At 36.2% G+C, this 14,494-nt stretch overlaps 1 protein-coding gene across 2 annotated transcripts in view; it reads right to left on the bottom strand.

Moving 5' to 3' along the window:
• The window catches only part of dicer1 (dicer 1, ribonuclease type III), a 37,727-nt gene extending 23,312 nt beyond the window's left edge, over window positions 1-14,415 (bottom strand). The window contains exons 1-10 of one of the 2 annotated variants that reach the window (XM_067366739.1): window positions 14,296-14,415; window positions 7,608-7,658; window positions 5,490-5,596; window positions 5,099-5,287; window positions 3,857-4,010; window positions 3,614-3,741; window positions 3,336-3,470; window positions 2,362-2,522; window positions 872-1,040; window positions 300-772 (exon numbers count right to left, since the gene is read on the bottom strand). In XM_067366739.1, the coding sequence (XP_067222840.1) occupies window positions 300-772; window positions 872-1,040; window positions 2,362-2,522; window positions 3,336-3,470; window positions 3,614-3,741; window positions 3,857-4,010; window positions 5,099-5,212 (1,334 nt within the window). In that variant the 5' untranslated portion in view covers window positions 5,213-5,287; window positions 5,490-5,596; window positions 7,608-7,658; window positions 14,296-14,415. The remainder of the gene's footprint in view (window positions 1-299; window positions 773-871; window positions 1,041-2,361; window positions 2,523-3,335; window positions 3,471-3,613; window positions 3,742-3,856; window positions 4,011-5,098; window positions 5,288-5,489; window positions 5,597-7,607; window positions 7,659-14,295) is intronic. The other variant, XM_067366738.1, reaches the window with a different exon arrangement.
• Between the last annotated feature and the right edge of the window lie 79 nt (window positions 14,416-14,494).

Genomic DNA, 14,494 nt, shown 5'->3' with positions numbered 1-14,494 from the left:
ATATATTGAGATTCATGATATATCATAATGGTTATTGGTAAATATTACACATTTAATCTGTAAATTAAAAAAAATATATCTATTGTATGCGTTTTATATTTCTAGATTACCTTTGCAATCATTTACAGCTCAGTTATTATATATTACTAAAATAGTAATATACCAGTTTCATACTGAACATTATTATGTTGTGATGCCTAAATTCACTTGTAGCATTTAAAATGACTGATTTTAGTTTTAGTGCATTTATTATTTGCATAGTATTTTCAGAGAAAGGCAGTGGAGCACTGCAAACAAACCTGTTTAAAACCACCGCTGTATATCGCCTTTCCACAAAGATGATTCCACAGAGGATGTTGGTGAAAGGCGAGGGAAAATTTGCTTCAGGCTTCTCCTTTGCCTCCGCCTCTTCATCCTCGTCATCGTCCTCAGAATCGCTCCAAGAAACGTAATTGTCCTGATTGCGATTGTTGTACCACTCCACACTCTCAAACTGCTGCCGTTCAAAAGGTTTGTACTCGTGGAGAATATCCAGAAGTCTGATGACCTTGGGAGTGACAAACTTCAGGTCTAGGGAAGCTGGAGAGAAATGCTCCTCACATAATGCATGGATTTTTCTCAGAATGGTGTCCGTGAACAACAGGAACTTGCGGTTCAGCTCTTCCTGTTCATGTTTGATATATTTCTGCAGCTCCCGGACCATGATTCCCGCAGCTTTATCTGCGCACCAAGGGCCCAGCACAGTCAACACGGCACGACAGTCATTCAGCACCTTGGGATAAACGATCACACAATCAAAACAAATCATACAATTACAGGACGTTTCTGTCAAGAGTCTTGTTGCTTTAAAATAAGACCCTAAGGTGAGAACCTGTTTGGAGATGAACGTGGGGTCTCTATCTTCTCGATGAGTAGATAAGTTGCAGTCATTAAGAAAATGAAGGGCTTCGTCCAACTCGCTCAAAAGCCTATCAGAGAGCCCACTCTGATCGTGATACAACCCACAGTCCAGCACCACCTCACGAGGCTGGGACGCATACCTGGATGTAAATTCACAGGTAAGAATATACTTCAAGAAAGACCTATACTACTTTCACAAACATCTACATCACCAAAGCAAAATATTAGCATAATGTCCACCCAAAGGCATAAGCAAAGAATGAAGACGAGGCTTCAATGAATTGTAGTGTTGTCATCATGTCGTGGACATGCTGTATGTTTTGATGCTTTGTTTGGCCTTCCAAAAACAGATCAAACTAGGAATCAGAGGTTAAGATTTATTTATGAAGCTGTTCCTGAGCAGTACCATGATATATTTCCTGATACAGGAAAATGGACAACATTATTATGTTTACAATTGCTTAAAGGGTTAGTTCACCCAAAAATGAAAATTCTGTAATTTATTACTTACCCTCATGCCGTTCTACACCTGTAAGACCTTCATTCATCTTTGGAAAAAAAGTTATTTTTGTTGAAATCCGATGGCTCCGTGAGGCCTCCATAGCCAGCAATGACATTTCCTCTCTCAAGATCCATTAATGTACTAAAAACATAATTAAATCATTTCATGTGAGTACAGTGGTTCAATATTAATATTATAAAGTGACGAGAATATTTTTAGTGCGGCAAAAAAAAAAAAATCTAAATAACGACTTATTTAGTGATGGCCGATTTCAAAACACTGCTTCATGAAGCATCGGAGCATACATGAATCAGTGTATCGCGTCAAACTGCCAACGGCTGAAATCACGTGACTTTGGCGCTCCGAACAGCTGATTCGATACACAATTTCATTTATGCTCCGATGCTTCCTGAAGCAATGTTTTGAAATCGGCCATCACTAAATAAGTCTTTTTTTTTTTTTTTTTTGGCGCACCAAAAATATTCTCGTCGCTTTATAATATTAATATTGAACCACTGTACTCACATGAACTGATTTAAATATGTTTTTAGTACATTAATGAATACTGAGAGAGGAAGTGTCATTGCTGGCTATGGAGGCCTCACGGAGTCATCGGATTTCAACTAAAATATCTTAATTTGTGTTCCGAAGATTAACGAAGGTCTCACGGGTGTGGAACGGTATGAGGGTGAGTAATAAATTACAGAATTTTCATTTTTGGGTGAACTAACCCTTTAAAGCCTTGGAAGCTGAAACACATGGTTATGTTAGAGGAGTTACATTTCCAACACACGGTTGAGGTGTTTGGCCAATCACAACGCACTAGGACAGGTGGCCAATCAAAGCACTCTAAGCTTTTCGAATAATGAACTTTTAAAATTGCATCATATTACCAATTTAAAAGTAATTTTTACAATTCTGTTGTATATATTAGACAATTTTTTACAAGGAAACACTACCTATCCAGCACCACAAGATCGGTGGCAGTTTCTGCATTGCTCTGCAAAATCTTCTCCAGGTTCTGAATCTTCTCCTCCAGATCACAAGGATCACATTTGCCATTTAAAATGGAAGCAGTCAGACCCAAAATGCGAGGACAGCCCGGGCAACCCTCACAAATCTGCAAAGAATATTTACACAATTTAATAAAGCATTATAATGAGGAATGGATATCACCAACTTACAATATAATATCCGTTTATCTTGGATTGCAGTTAGGCAAGATTACTCAAGTGACAGCAGTGATTAATCATGAAAACACAATTGCATAAACAGATTTATATCCAATTTACTGATATATATGTTTTATCATTGTTGGGGGGGGAGAAACTTTATTCTCAATTAGGGCTGCACGATATAGCATTTTAGCATCGATATTGCGATGTGCACATCCACAATAGTCACACTGCAGGATGTGCAATGTCTAGTATAGGGACTGTTAATCCGTACGGACCAGACATTACGGTTCAAAATGCACGGATTCTCAGATTAATAGCAAAGTTGACCATCATAAAAAGAAAGTTACGTGTCATTTGCACGTATTTTAGGTCCTTTTGATTTTAAACTATTTGAGTGCAAGGTGGTGTGAAAGAGCTCGATTCTGAAAGATGATCACAACTTCCATTTCATGTCGACTTTAACTCTGAATTTAAGATGTTTTGGCATATGTGCCAAATGGCACAGTGTTAGCCTTCAAAATAAACACATTCAGTTAAGAATGTGTTTCAAATGAGTAACAATATCTTCTCAGAGTGCCTATGTTCAGGACTAAATACGTGCCCATTAAATTATACCAATATTATACCAATGGATCGGCATCATTTTAGCATTTTATGGAGTGACGGTTAGATGAGACCTCCATCATCCCTCTCTTTACACTGACAGATGTGATTTCATAGGGTCCATTCAATGCTGTAAAAGACTGCAATTTCACCTTCATTATTTCCTGATAAGGATGGTCCGTGATTGCAAGGTGGCATTCGTCAAAAACCAGCAGGTTGATTTTTGATAGTGGCAAGACTCCATTCTTTAACACATGCAGGAAGATGTGGCACGTCATCACCAGCACCTGAGAGACAAGACATTATGGAAAAAAGAGGGATGAGGAGGATGGAAAATATCATAGATTGAATGATGACACCTCATTAAGATGTTTAACAATTATATGAATGAATTCATGGGCACGTTAAAACGAACATGTATAAATCACACCTGATTTCCCATCATCTCTCTGTTCCATATCTCCTCAGGCCATGTTGTCATTTCCTCTGACATGTAGTCGCCTACCTGGAGATCAGAGTGGGTTCTTACAGTAGATGCTTGCTGAACCACAGATGATGCTTTAATTTGGGAAAAATTAACAAAGCAGAATTAAGATTAATCAACAGAGAATCATGTTTTTAATGGAGTACATGGAAACGCATTTGTGACATGGCAGACTAGACAATTACTCACCTGCATTCACCAGGAAAACTGTTCTCTTTCTATCCTCTCCACGGATTTGGTGGGAGAGTTCTTTGATTAGGAGTACTGCGATAAAGGTCTTCCCTGAGCCAGTATTTAAGCAGACTATAGTATTGTGTTCAAGAGCTGCTTCAAGAAGTTCAACCTAGTGGGAAAAAGCAATTAGGTGAAATTATTCAGCAAAATGTACCATACCACGTACACTACAATTTAACAGTTTTTTTTTTTTTTTTTTTTTTGAAAAGATAAGTTAAGGTAGTCTAGCGGAAGCTAATTGTTTTACTTTATAAAGTTTAAAATATAGATATTTTTCTTACAAAAACCCCATCGCTTCACTTCAGAAGGCCTTTATTAACCCCCTGGAGCCATATGTATTATATTTATGATGGATGGATGAATTTATTTTTGCCTTTAAAACACGCCCCTGTTCACTACCATTACAATGCTTGGAAGAGCCAGGATATTTTAAAATATCTCAGATTGTGTTCATCTGAAAGACAGTCATATACACTTAGGATGGCTTGAGGGTGAGTTAATTATTTCAATTTTTGGGTGAACTATCCCTTTAATACACTAAAGGAGGCTGTAATGTACCGATTACCTCAGGTGGACTACATGCCACTAGGTGGAACAAACTGTTTGCACTACTGGCTGTTCAAAATAAATAAAAAGAAAGAAAGCTAGCACTGGGGATTTGATGCTTTTTCCTGTTGTACCAAACTCGTATCGAACCGTGACCCCAAAACCAAGGTATGTAGCGAACCATGACTTCTGTGTATCATTACACCCCTAATAAAAGCTATGAACAATCAACAAAAACTCAAAGGGAAAGTTCACCTAAAAATGAAAATTCTGTCATCATTTACTCAGACTCAAGTTGTTCCAAACCTGTATTAATTTCTTTCTTGTGCTGAACACAAAAGATGATATTTTGAAGAATGTCAGTAACCAAACTGTTTTTGGTCCCCATTGACTTCCATAGTATTTTTTTACTATGGCAGTCAATGGGGACCAGCAACTGTTTTGTTTCCCAACATTCTTCAAAATATCGATGAATATTTATATAATAATATAATAATATATAATTTCTTCAACAGAAGAAAGAAATGAACACAGTTTTGGAACAACTTGAGGGTGAGTAAATAATGACAGAATTTTCATTTTTGGGTGAATTATCCCTTTAAAGGACAACACAGTAATCTCCCAACCTAAGAACCATTTAAAAAGACTTGCCTGATATTTTCTTGGTGTGTATATGTTGTCATGGATAGCTTCCTGTTGCCACGGGAGACCGAAGAAGGGCCCCATGGGTGAGGAGGCAGGGGTCACCAGCTGTAGGCCAGCCATGCTTATAGACAGTTAAGCAGGGGACCTCCAGTCATCCAGTGTTTATCTCATTGCATCATGGCCTTCTAATGCTCACTGCAAGAGACAGACCACGTAACATCAGATCACTGAGAGGTCACAAACAATAGCACTGAATTCAACTGTCACGTCGCTGTTATGTCCGGTGGTATGGTTTGAGTTTGTCCAATGTCTGGTTTGAGAAACGTGTCATTCAGTGCTGGTTAGGGGTTATCTGGATCAGGTGGGTTACTGATTATAGACGAGTGTTTTTACTCACAGCGTGTACGTTCCTCACTTTGCTGTGTGACCATGCCGCACTTATTCTGGGCGTCATTATCAGAGCTTTTAAAATCAGCTCATTCTTGTTTCCCTCGAGTTACTCTGCTAAGAAAAACAGACACGCTTAGAACCTGCACAACTCTAAAGCAAAAACAAATGTTCTGAAATTTGACAAATTATTAGAAAGAAAAAAAAACCGCCCATTTACACAAAATATTAACTCAAAATTCAATCAAAAATATGTAAAAGCAGGACAAGTGCCTTATTTATTGACAAAGCTGTTGGTAAAATTATCTTTTGGTCATAGGCATAATTTGGGTTCACTTTGTATTTTACTCTGGCCAAAACATTCACTTGTTTTATGTGTATTATATATATATATATATATACATATAAAACAAGTGAATGTTTTGGCCAGAGTAAAATATATATATATATATATATATTTTTTTTTTAAGATTTACACAATTTAATTGATATTAAAGTTCCATCAAATTTAATTGAATAATCCTTACATAATGTAATTGAACAATTATTCAATGAATGTTTGGAAAGAAGTATCTTAGGCTCACCAAAGCTGCATTTATTTGATCAAAAATACAGTAATTATTGTTATTTTAAAGGTGCCCAAGAATGCTTTTTCACAAGATGTATTATAAGTCTAAGGTGTTTCCTGAATGTGTCTGTGAAGTTTCAGCTCAAAATACCCCATAGATTTTTTTTTAAATTAATTTTTTTAACTGCCTATTTTGGGGCATCATTAACAATGCACTGATTTAGCAGCGCGCCGCCCCCTTAAATCGCGTGCTCCCTGCCACACGAGCTGTCGACTATATTACAGCCTGATTACTGCGCATTTACAAAGTTCACACAGCTAATATAACCCTCAAATGGATCTTTACAAGATGTTCGTCATGCATGCTGTATGCATGCTTCGAATTATGTGAGTATTATTATGTAAGTATTTATTTGGATGTTAACGTTTTATTCTGAGTGAATTTGAGGCTGTCCTCCGTGGCTAACGGCTAATGCTACACTGTTGGAGAGATTTATAAAGAATGAAGTTGTGTTTATGAATTATACAGACTGCAAGTGTTTAAAAATGAAAATAGCGACGGCTCTTGTCTCCGTGAATACAGTAAGAAACGATGGTAACTTTAACCACATTTAACAGTACATTAGCAGCATGCTAACGAAACATTTAGAAAGACAATTTACAAATATCACTAAAAATATCATGCTATCATGGATTATGTCAGTTATTATTGCTCCATCTGCCATTTTTCGCTGTTGTTCTTGCTTACCTAGTCTGATGCTTCATCTGTGCACAGATCCAGACGTTAATACTGGCTTGTGTAATCCCTTGAACATGAGCTGGCATTATGCAAATATTGGCGGCGTACACCCCGACTGTTACGTAACAGTCGGTGTTATGTTGAGATTCGCCTGTTCTTCGGAGGTCGTTTAAACAAATGAGATTTACATAAGCAGGAAACAATGGAGTTTGAGACTCACTGTATGTCTTTTCCATGTACTGAACTCTTGTTATTTAACTATGCCAAGGTAAATTAAATTTTTGAATCTAGGGCACCTTTAAAATGTAACTTGCTCCTGTGACGGTAAAGCTGAATTTTCAGCCATCATTGCTCCAATCTTATGTTGATTTGGTGCTAAAGAAACATTTATTCTTATTATCAATGTTGAAAACAGTTGTGCTGATTAAAATTTTTGTGGAAACCGTGATTTTTTTTCAGAATTCTTTAAAGAACAAAGTTAAAAAAGCAGTATATATTTAACTAAAAACCTTTATAACATTATAAATGGCTTTACTTTTACTTCTGATGAATTTAATGCCTCCTTGCTGAATAAAAAGTATTACTTTTTTTCAAAAAAAAGAAAAAAGAAATCTTACTGACATCAAACATTTGAATGGAGTCTATCTTCTAATAGACAATGTTACTAAATGATATATGAAACACCTCAATAATGAAAATGTTTCTTATTTGCACTAAATAGTTGACTTAATCATACATATATTATCCACTGCTTTGACCCATTAACATTGGACATTTTAATACACAAATACAGTTTTTTTTCAGCAAACAAATCACAGTACCTTAATGCTGCAGATGGGGGAGGGGGCCTGAGATAATATTCTTTCAATACTCTGAAAAAGAAGAGAGAGAAAATATAGCTTGTGATAATGGACATATCTCTGGCAAGGAGAGGACAGTTGAATTTGGATGACAACTGGCTTGTCAACACATTTTTGCCACTCAGGATCGAGCACACACTTTCCTCCTGACAACCGCTGTTCGACACAGCTGCAACAAATCACCACAAGTCATTTCAGCTCAAGTAACACAAGGCTTCATTTTCAGTGAGCGAACACATTTGCTCTTGGTTAAAAATCTGCTTTCAGACTTCATGTTCGGGTTCATGAATCTCTAATGCAACCACATAGGTTATTTACTTTCAGATTTTGAAAACGCTGACACACATCTGTTTCAGTGAACGATACATTCGATGTTAAATGCTTGACTGCAAAACAGCTGGCCAGGTCGCGGCTGCCCGATTCGACTACGCACAAGCAGATTTCTAGTGTTGAAAAACAAAGGCTCAGGACAACTTGTTACTGGTACTTTATCTTAAATACTTAGATCAAGATCTTCACAAAAATAGTCACTACAGTAATTACAGTAAAACCATAAAAAAAATTAAAAAAATGCTATTTATTTAAAACAGTGTAAGAGATTCCAGAATCTCTGTCGTTTTGAACAACTAAAAAATTAGAAAAAAATATATGAAAATATATAAAATAGTCAACAAAAATGCCATTATCGCTTGTTAGATTTTATTATTGTGCATGAATAGGCAACAGGATGCATGAACATGCAAAGTTAAATTATACGATCATTTACATTTATTCTAAGTCTTTTTGCAAAACATTTTGTTGCACCTTAATTCAATCAACAAAAATCAACAGCGTAAAGAACACTTACACAAGGAACTTTTGCCTATGGTTTTAATAATAATACCAAATTAGCAAAAACAACTAGCCTAACTAATACAAATTTCAAGCAATATTGGAGACAAATAAACACTCAGTAATTAAAAAGTAACAAGTAAAAAAATTAGCGTTAGCACAAATAATCACAACTGAACAAAGATACAAATGAAATATACAGTTTAAGATTTTCAGGTATAGAAACTGTAATCAAATATAAAATAAAGAACCTTTATAAATAAAATATAAATACAGTACATTACAATTATAGTTACAAAAGTTATTCAGTCTTTTGTTGTTTGGTTAACGTTAATTACACAGACACCAGCAGGATTATTAGGCTGCTATTACTTTAAAGCCAAAAGCGCATATTAAATTTACTGTAACAGACCCTTTTTCTTTCTCAACAAATCCGACTGCGTTTACGAGGATATTTTGATATAATTTTGTGTACTTGTCCATTCAAGTGCAAGATGCCATGAAACAAAACTCAATTTAGTATTTTTGTAACATATGAGAGGTGGATTTCTGTGCACACGCTTCTGATGCGAGCATCACTGAAAACAGTGTGCGAGTCTTCTTGCGCTTGAATAGTTTAAAACTACATTAAAATGCACAAAAAGGAACCAATAAGAGGAATCAAAATTTTAATTTCATAACAAGTATCCGATCCTGACCTTAAACGGTTAGTTCACCCAAAAATGAAAATTCTGTCATTAATTACTCACCCTTTTGTCGTTCCAACCCCATAAGACCTTCATTCATCTTCAGAACACAAATTAAGATATGTTTGATGAAATCTGTGAGCTTTCTGACCTCTAATAGACTGCAAGGCCCAGAAAGGTAGTAAAGACATCATTAAAATAGTCCATGTGACTACAGTGGTTCAGCCTTAATGTTATGAACAAAAAAAACAACTTTAGTCAACAATTTCTGGATGCTGGATATTATTTGGCGCCGTGATGAACATCGCAATGCGGGGTTTGCCTGCACATCTGTCGCGTTTTTCATGCCGTCTGAATGAAGATATGGGGCAGAGACTGATGTGTTGACAGAGTTTAGCAATTTGTTGAAGGCAAAACTTCAGAATAATGTCACGTAGTTCATTCATGAATCTGTGTGAACAACACACATTTACATGTGAATCTGTGCACGTCCAAGCACATGCGCACTTTGGTTAGAGCGGGAATCATAAGATTAAAGTGTTTAAATACCTGCGTTTACATGAGGTAAAGTTTAATCGCAATATTGCCAAAATTCCATTATAATCGTAAACTCACTCAATGCAATTAATTAAACATTGCATTAAACAACATAAGTAAGGTAATAGAACTTTGTCTGAAGACAGTTAACTACAGCACGATCTGCAGTGCTGAGCATTGAACCAGTTGCGCTACATCTGATTGAAAGCTATAGTGATTATATTAAAGGAAGCTCGCTTTATGTAGGCTATTTAATATATTCACAATTTGAATAAATGTTTTAGCCTGTTTTTCATGCTGCTACAAAGAGGACCAGGTAAACACTGCTGAGTTTCAGTAGAGCCAACCTCGTTTAAATGCCAAGTGAATCTGCAAAAATATTTTAAACTTACAATTAAATGAGCCTTCTAAAACATTCTTAGTTCTATTACCTTACTTATGTTGTTTAATGCAATGCTTAATTAATTGCATTAAATGTGTGTTTACATGCACTCAGTCATAATTCAATTATAATGGAATTTTGGCAATATTGCAATTAAACTTGTAAAGCAATACTTCGACTGAAGTCATGCGATTAAGCTCATAATCGTAGTAAGCATAATCACATTAAACTAGGTGGTGTACGCTGATTTTAATCACAATATACAGGCATTTAAACACCTTAATCTTATTATTCCCGCTCTGACCAAAGTGCGCATGTGCTTGGACGTACACGGATGCACACGTAAACGTGTGTCGTTCACACAGATTCATGAATGAACTATGTGACATTATCCAGAAGTTTTGTCTTCAACAAATTGGTGTCAACACATCAGTGTCTGCTCCATATCTTCATTCAGACGGCATGAAAAACGTGACGGAAGTGCAGGCAAACCCGGCATTGCGATGTTCATCACGGCGCCAAATAATATCCAGCATCCAGAAAATGTTGACTAAAGTTGTTGTTTTTGTTTTTTTGCGCACAAAAATATTCTCACCATTTCATAACATTAAGGTTGAACCGCTGTATTCACGTGGACTATTTTAACGATGTCTAATACCTTTCTGGGCCTTGAAAATGGTAATAACATTGCAGTCTATCAGAGGCCAGAAAGCTCATGGATTTCATCAAAAATATCTTAATTTGTGTTCCGAAGATGAACGAAGGTCTTGCGGGTTTGGGACGACATGAGGGTGAGTAATTAATAACAAAATTTTCATTTTTGAGTAAACAAAAATAAGTATCCGATTCCAGAATTGGAATCAATTTTCGATTCCCAACCCTAATTACAATTATTAACTTTTGTAAAGCCAGTATTCTTAATTCTATCTATGATTGAAGTTAGGATCATTGATGAATTTCAAGATTGATTTACTGCAAATCATAATGAAGTGCTTTTTTCCACTGAGCAGAACTACATCCACTTGAAACAAACAAGCAAGGACGTCTAGACTTCCTGCTAACCTCTAGACACACTGTAGGCAAAACGGCAGGCCAGACTGGCTGCATACTGCAGACCCAGTCGAGTTTCAGAACAAAGCGCTGAGCCTGACCTACATTACCATGTGAATGACTCTGAATATAGCAGCAGCTATGATTCTGTGACGACTGACTGTTTACTACTAGTAAGATTCAATCCAAGATTAAACAGCTAAAATCTCTAAAGAAAGTGCTTACAACAGCAGAAACACACGGCCAAGAAAGGAGAACATGCACTGTGGAGCAAAAACAGTAGTGAAACCAGCTGTCCTTAAATTGGTTCATTCAGAGACTGCAGAAAGAAAAAAAAATCTATAAATTGAATAATGTATTTAGGAGAATTATGAGTTCCATTACAACTTCAATCATTTACATAGTCAATAAGAAGATATTCATATACAAACAAGAAAAAAAATGGCTTCAAAGTAATTCCACATGCAGCAGTACCAACATAAACATGCCCAACACCTGATTTCAGGCCTCCAAACTCACACTTGTCACATGAAAGGGCGCCTCAGGCCAACCTATCCAGCGGGTCACCTGATTTGACCCTGAAAATAAAGGCCAAGTTTCCATAACCCCGTCTCATGCACTCATAAACTCTCATCAATAATTCATTCTGCTTACATTACTGTCACTTTTATTTTGAAGAATGCAACTAGTTGATTCACTGGGATATAGCATTTGCAGTGCATGTGTTTACAAGTGTGAAATATTCTAAAGAGATGCAGCAGTAAGCAATTTATAAACTAAGTCAAGCGGTACACAACTTTACAATGTGTTATTCTTCTGCGATGACTGCATATCTAGAGCTCATAGTAACTCTGCACTTCAGACTAAAATCAGTTATTAAAACCAGTTTCCAGATTAAAAAAAAAAAAACATTCATGAAATAAGCACATATAATAAATATAATAAATGTCATCAGTGTTTGAAGCCTTTGATAAGAGGCAATTGATGGTTCTATCCAGATTAGTAAGATGATTACTTTATTAATAAGATGCTAAATTTATAGCAAATTACTTGTATTTCAAGCTTTTGTATATACCATGGAATTTTTAAAGCAATATTTATAACTGGCTTCTAATGCAATCAATCAATCAAAATAATAAATTATTATTTTACTTTCAAAACAATAAAGGATTAGTTCACTTTCAAATGAAAATTACCTCATGATTTACTCACCCTCAAGCCATCCCATTTGTATATGACTTTCTTCTTTCTGATGAACACAATCTGAGAAATATTAATAAATATGACACTTTCCGTATTTATCTTACGAAGAAAGTGTAAAACTCACAGTTCAAGGTGCTTACGATACGTCCTACGCCTTCCTTATTCAACTTAGAGAAAATGCTTAACTGACGCGACGCCAGTTCCATGTTCTCCAGACGTTGAAAACGAAAGGCGGTCTGGCAGAAGCTATTTTACTTCCTAACTTGTTAAATACATATTTTTTTTATTTATTTTTTACACAAACGCATTGTTTCGCTTCAGAAGGCCTTTATTAAACCTTTCCGATTGTATTCATCAGAAAGAAGAAAGTCACATACACCTAGGACGGCTTGAGGGCGAGTAAAGCTTGGGCTAATTTTCATTTGAAAGTGAACTAATCCTTTAAAGGGATAGTTCACCCTAAAATGAAAATTGTTTCATCATTTACTCACCATTAGGATATATACATTTCTTTGTTCCGTTGAAAACAAAGGAAGATATTTTGAAGAAAGTTTGTAACCCAGCCGCTCTGGGCCACCATTGACTTCCATAGTACTTTTTTTTCCTACTATGGAGGTCAATGGTGCCCCAAAGTGGCCTGGTTACAAACTTTCTTCAAAATATCTTCCTTTGTGTAGAGCAGTACAAAGAAATTGATACAGGTTTGGAACAACCGGAGGGTGAATAAATGACAGAATTTTAATTTTAGGGCAAACAATCCCTTTAATGTAAAAACAATGTCAGAATAGAGTCTGTCGCCAAATCAACACAACTTCACAGCAAATACTAAGTAGTTTAAAAGTAAAGCATGTTAAAATAATCCCAATTATGAAGCTTCATCCTGCAGATTATATTCATGTTCCATTTCAGTAGCATGGTTTATATCAAAATACAATGCCATGGGGGAAAAAAAACATGCTTCTACCATAATTTCTTTGGACATACCACAACTGTAACGAAGTAATGGAAGTACTCTGGAGCACCATGGTAAATGACTTTTAGTTCTATGATATATTTTAAAGCATCTTGGTAATAGTTCCACCACAGCACTTTTTTGTAAGAGGCATCATAAACATATTCATTTATCATGGTATTTATAAAAAAATACCATTTCTTGTGGTATTACTAAAGTTCATGTCCAAATAGCATGGTATTACCATGGTAACAAAACATGGCACATTATTTTTAATAAATAATCTAAATTGAACATCACATTTACTTTATTCTAAAACTAAAATGAAAAACAAAACGCTTTTAATCATCCTTGATGCCACACAAGCATTGTTGCACACATTTCTTAAACAAGCAGATGACAACCAACGCCCTCCAGCAACACTATACACATCATAACAATCACAGATGCATCTAAACACTATTTGTTATATCCTAAAAATCATTATTCATACATATTAGTTAGGCCTCATTGCGACCTTGGCCTTTAAGCCAGCAACACACCCAAGGCCCCCCCCCCCCCCAAAATCGTGAATCTGTCAGTTTGCCAATCACAAACGTGATTCTTGCACTATGCTCATATTTGATTACATGTTAAGAACGTCACCGAATATGAAACTGTCCTATTAATAAATACGTCTGCCATGTGAATCAGTCTTTCGGGGGCTAAAAGACGCGTGTGGCTAAAAAGGCACCGTCATGCAAGAAAAAAAAAAAACACCATGCATTGATTTACCTCACCTAAAACGTCTTATAATAAACCCCGTATTGCACTTACACTGCCAGGGATTGAATGCACGAACAGTTTTCAACAAATGTAAGCCGGACAGTTCTGTTTTTAATGGTGATAGTGGTTAGCACGCGAGCTCGTGTTAGCTTCGGTTGTTTTTATTTATTATTTCAGGATCACGAGAGGAAAAACAGAAGCTATCAGCCCGCGATGTGTTTGTAGATTGAGGCGCGTGCTCACCGATGGTGAATTGTTTTATTGGTCGTGTTGTGTTGAAGAATGTCTTGTTAAACGGTGCGGCGCCCCTCTCTCCCCATTCCCTCCTGCTGCTGCTGCTGTTGTCAGGCTTCTGCACGCGTGTGAAGCCTGCGACTGCGAGGAAAGCGGGAAATGTGAGCACAGCTACTATGAAAACACAACAATCACACAGCAAAGATAG

The sequence above is a fragment of the Chanodichthys erythropterus genome, chromosome 18, assembly GCF_024489055.1.
Source record: "Chanodichthys erythropterus isolate Z2021 chromosome 18, ASM2448905v1, whole genome shotgun sequence".
Taxonomy (NCBI): domain Eukaryota; kingdom Metazoa; phylum Chordata; class Actinopteri; order Cypriniformes; family Xenocyprididae; genus Chanodichthys; species Chanodichthys erythropterus.
This window is presented reverse-complemented; position numbering and strand designations above follow the sequence as displayed.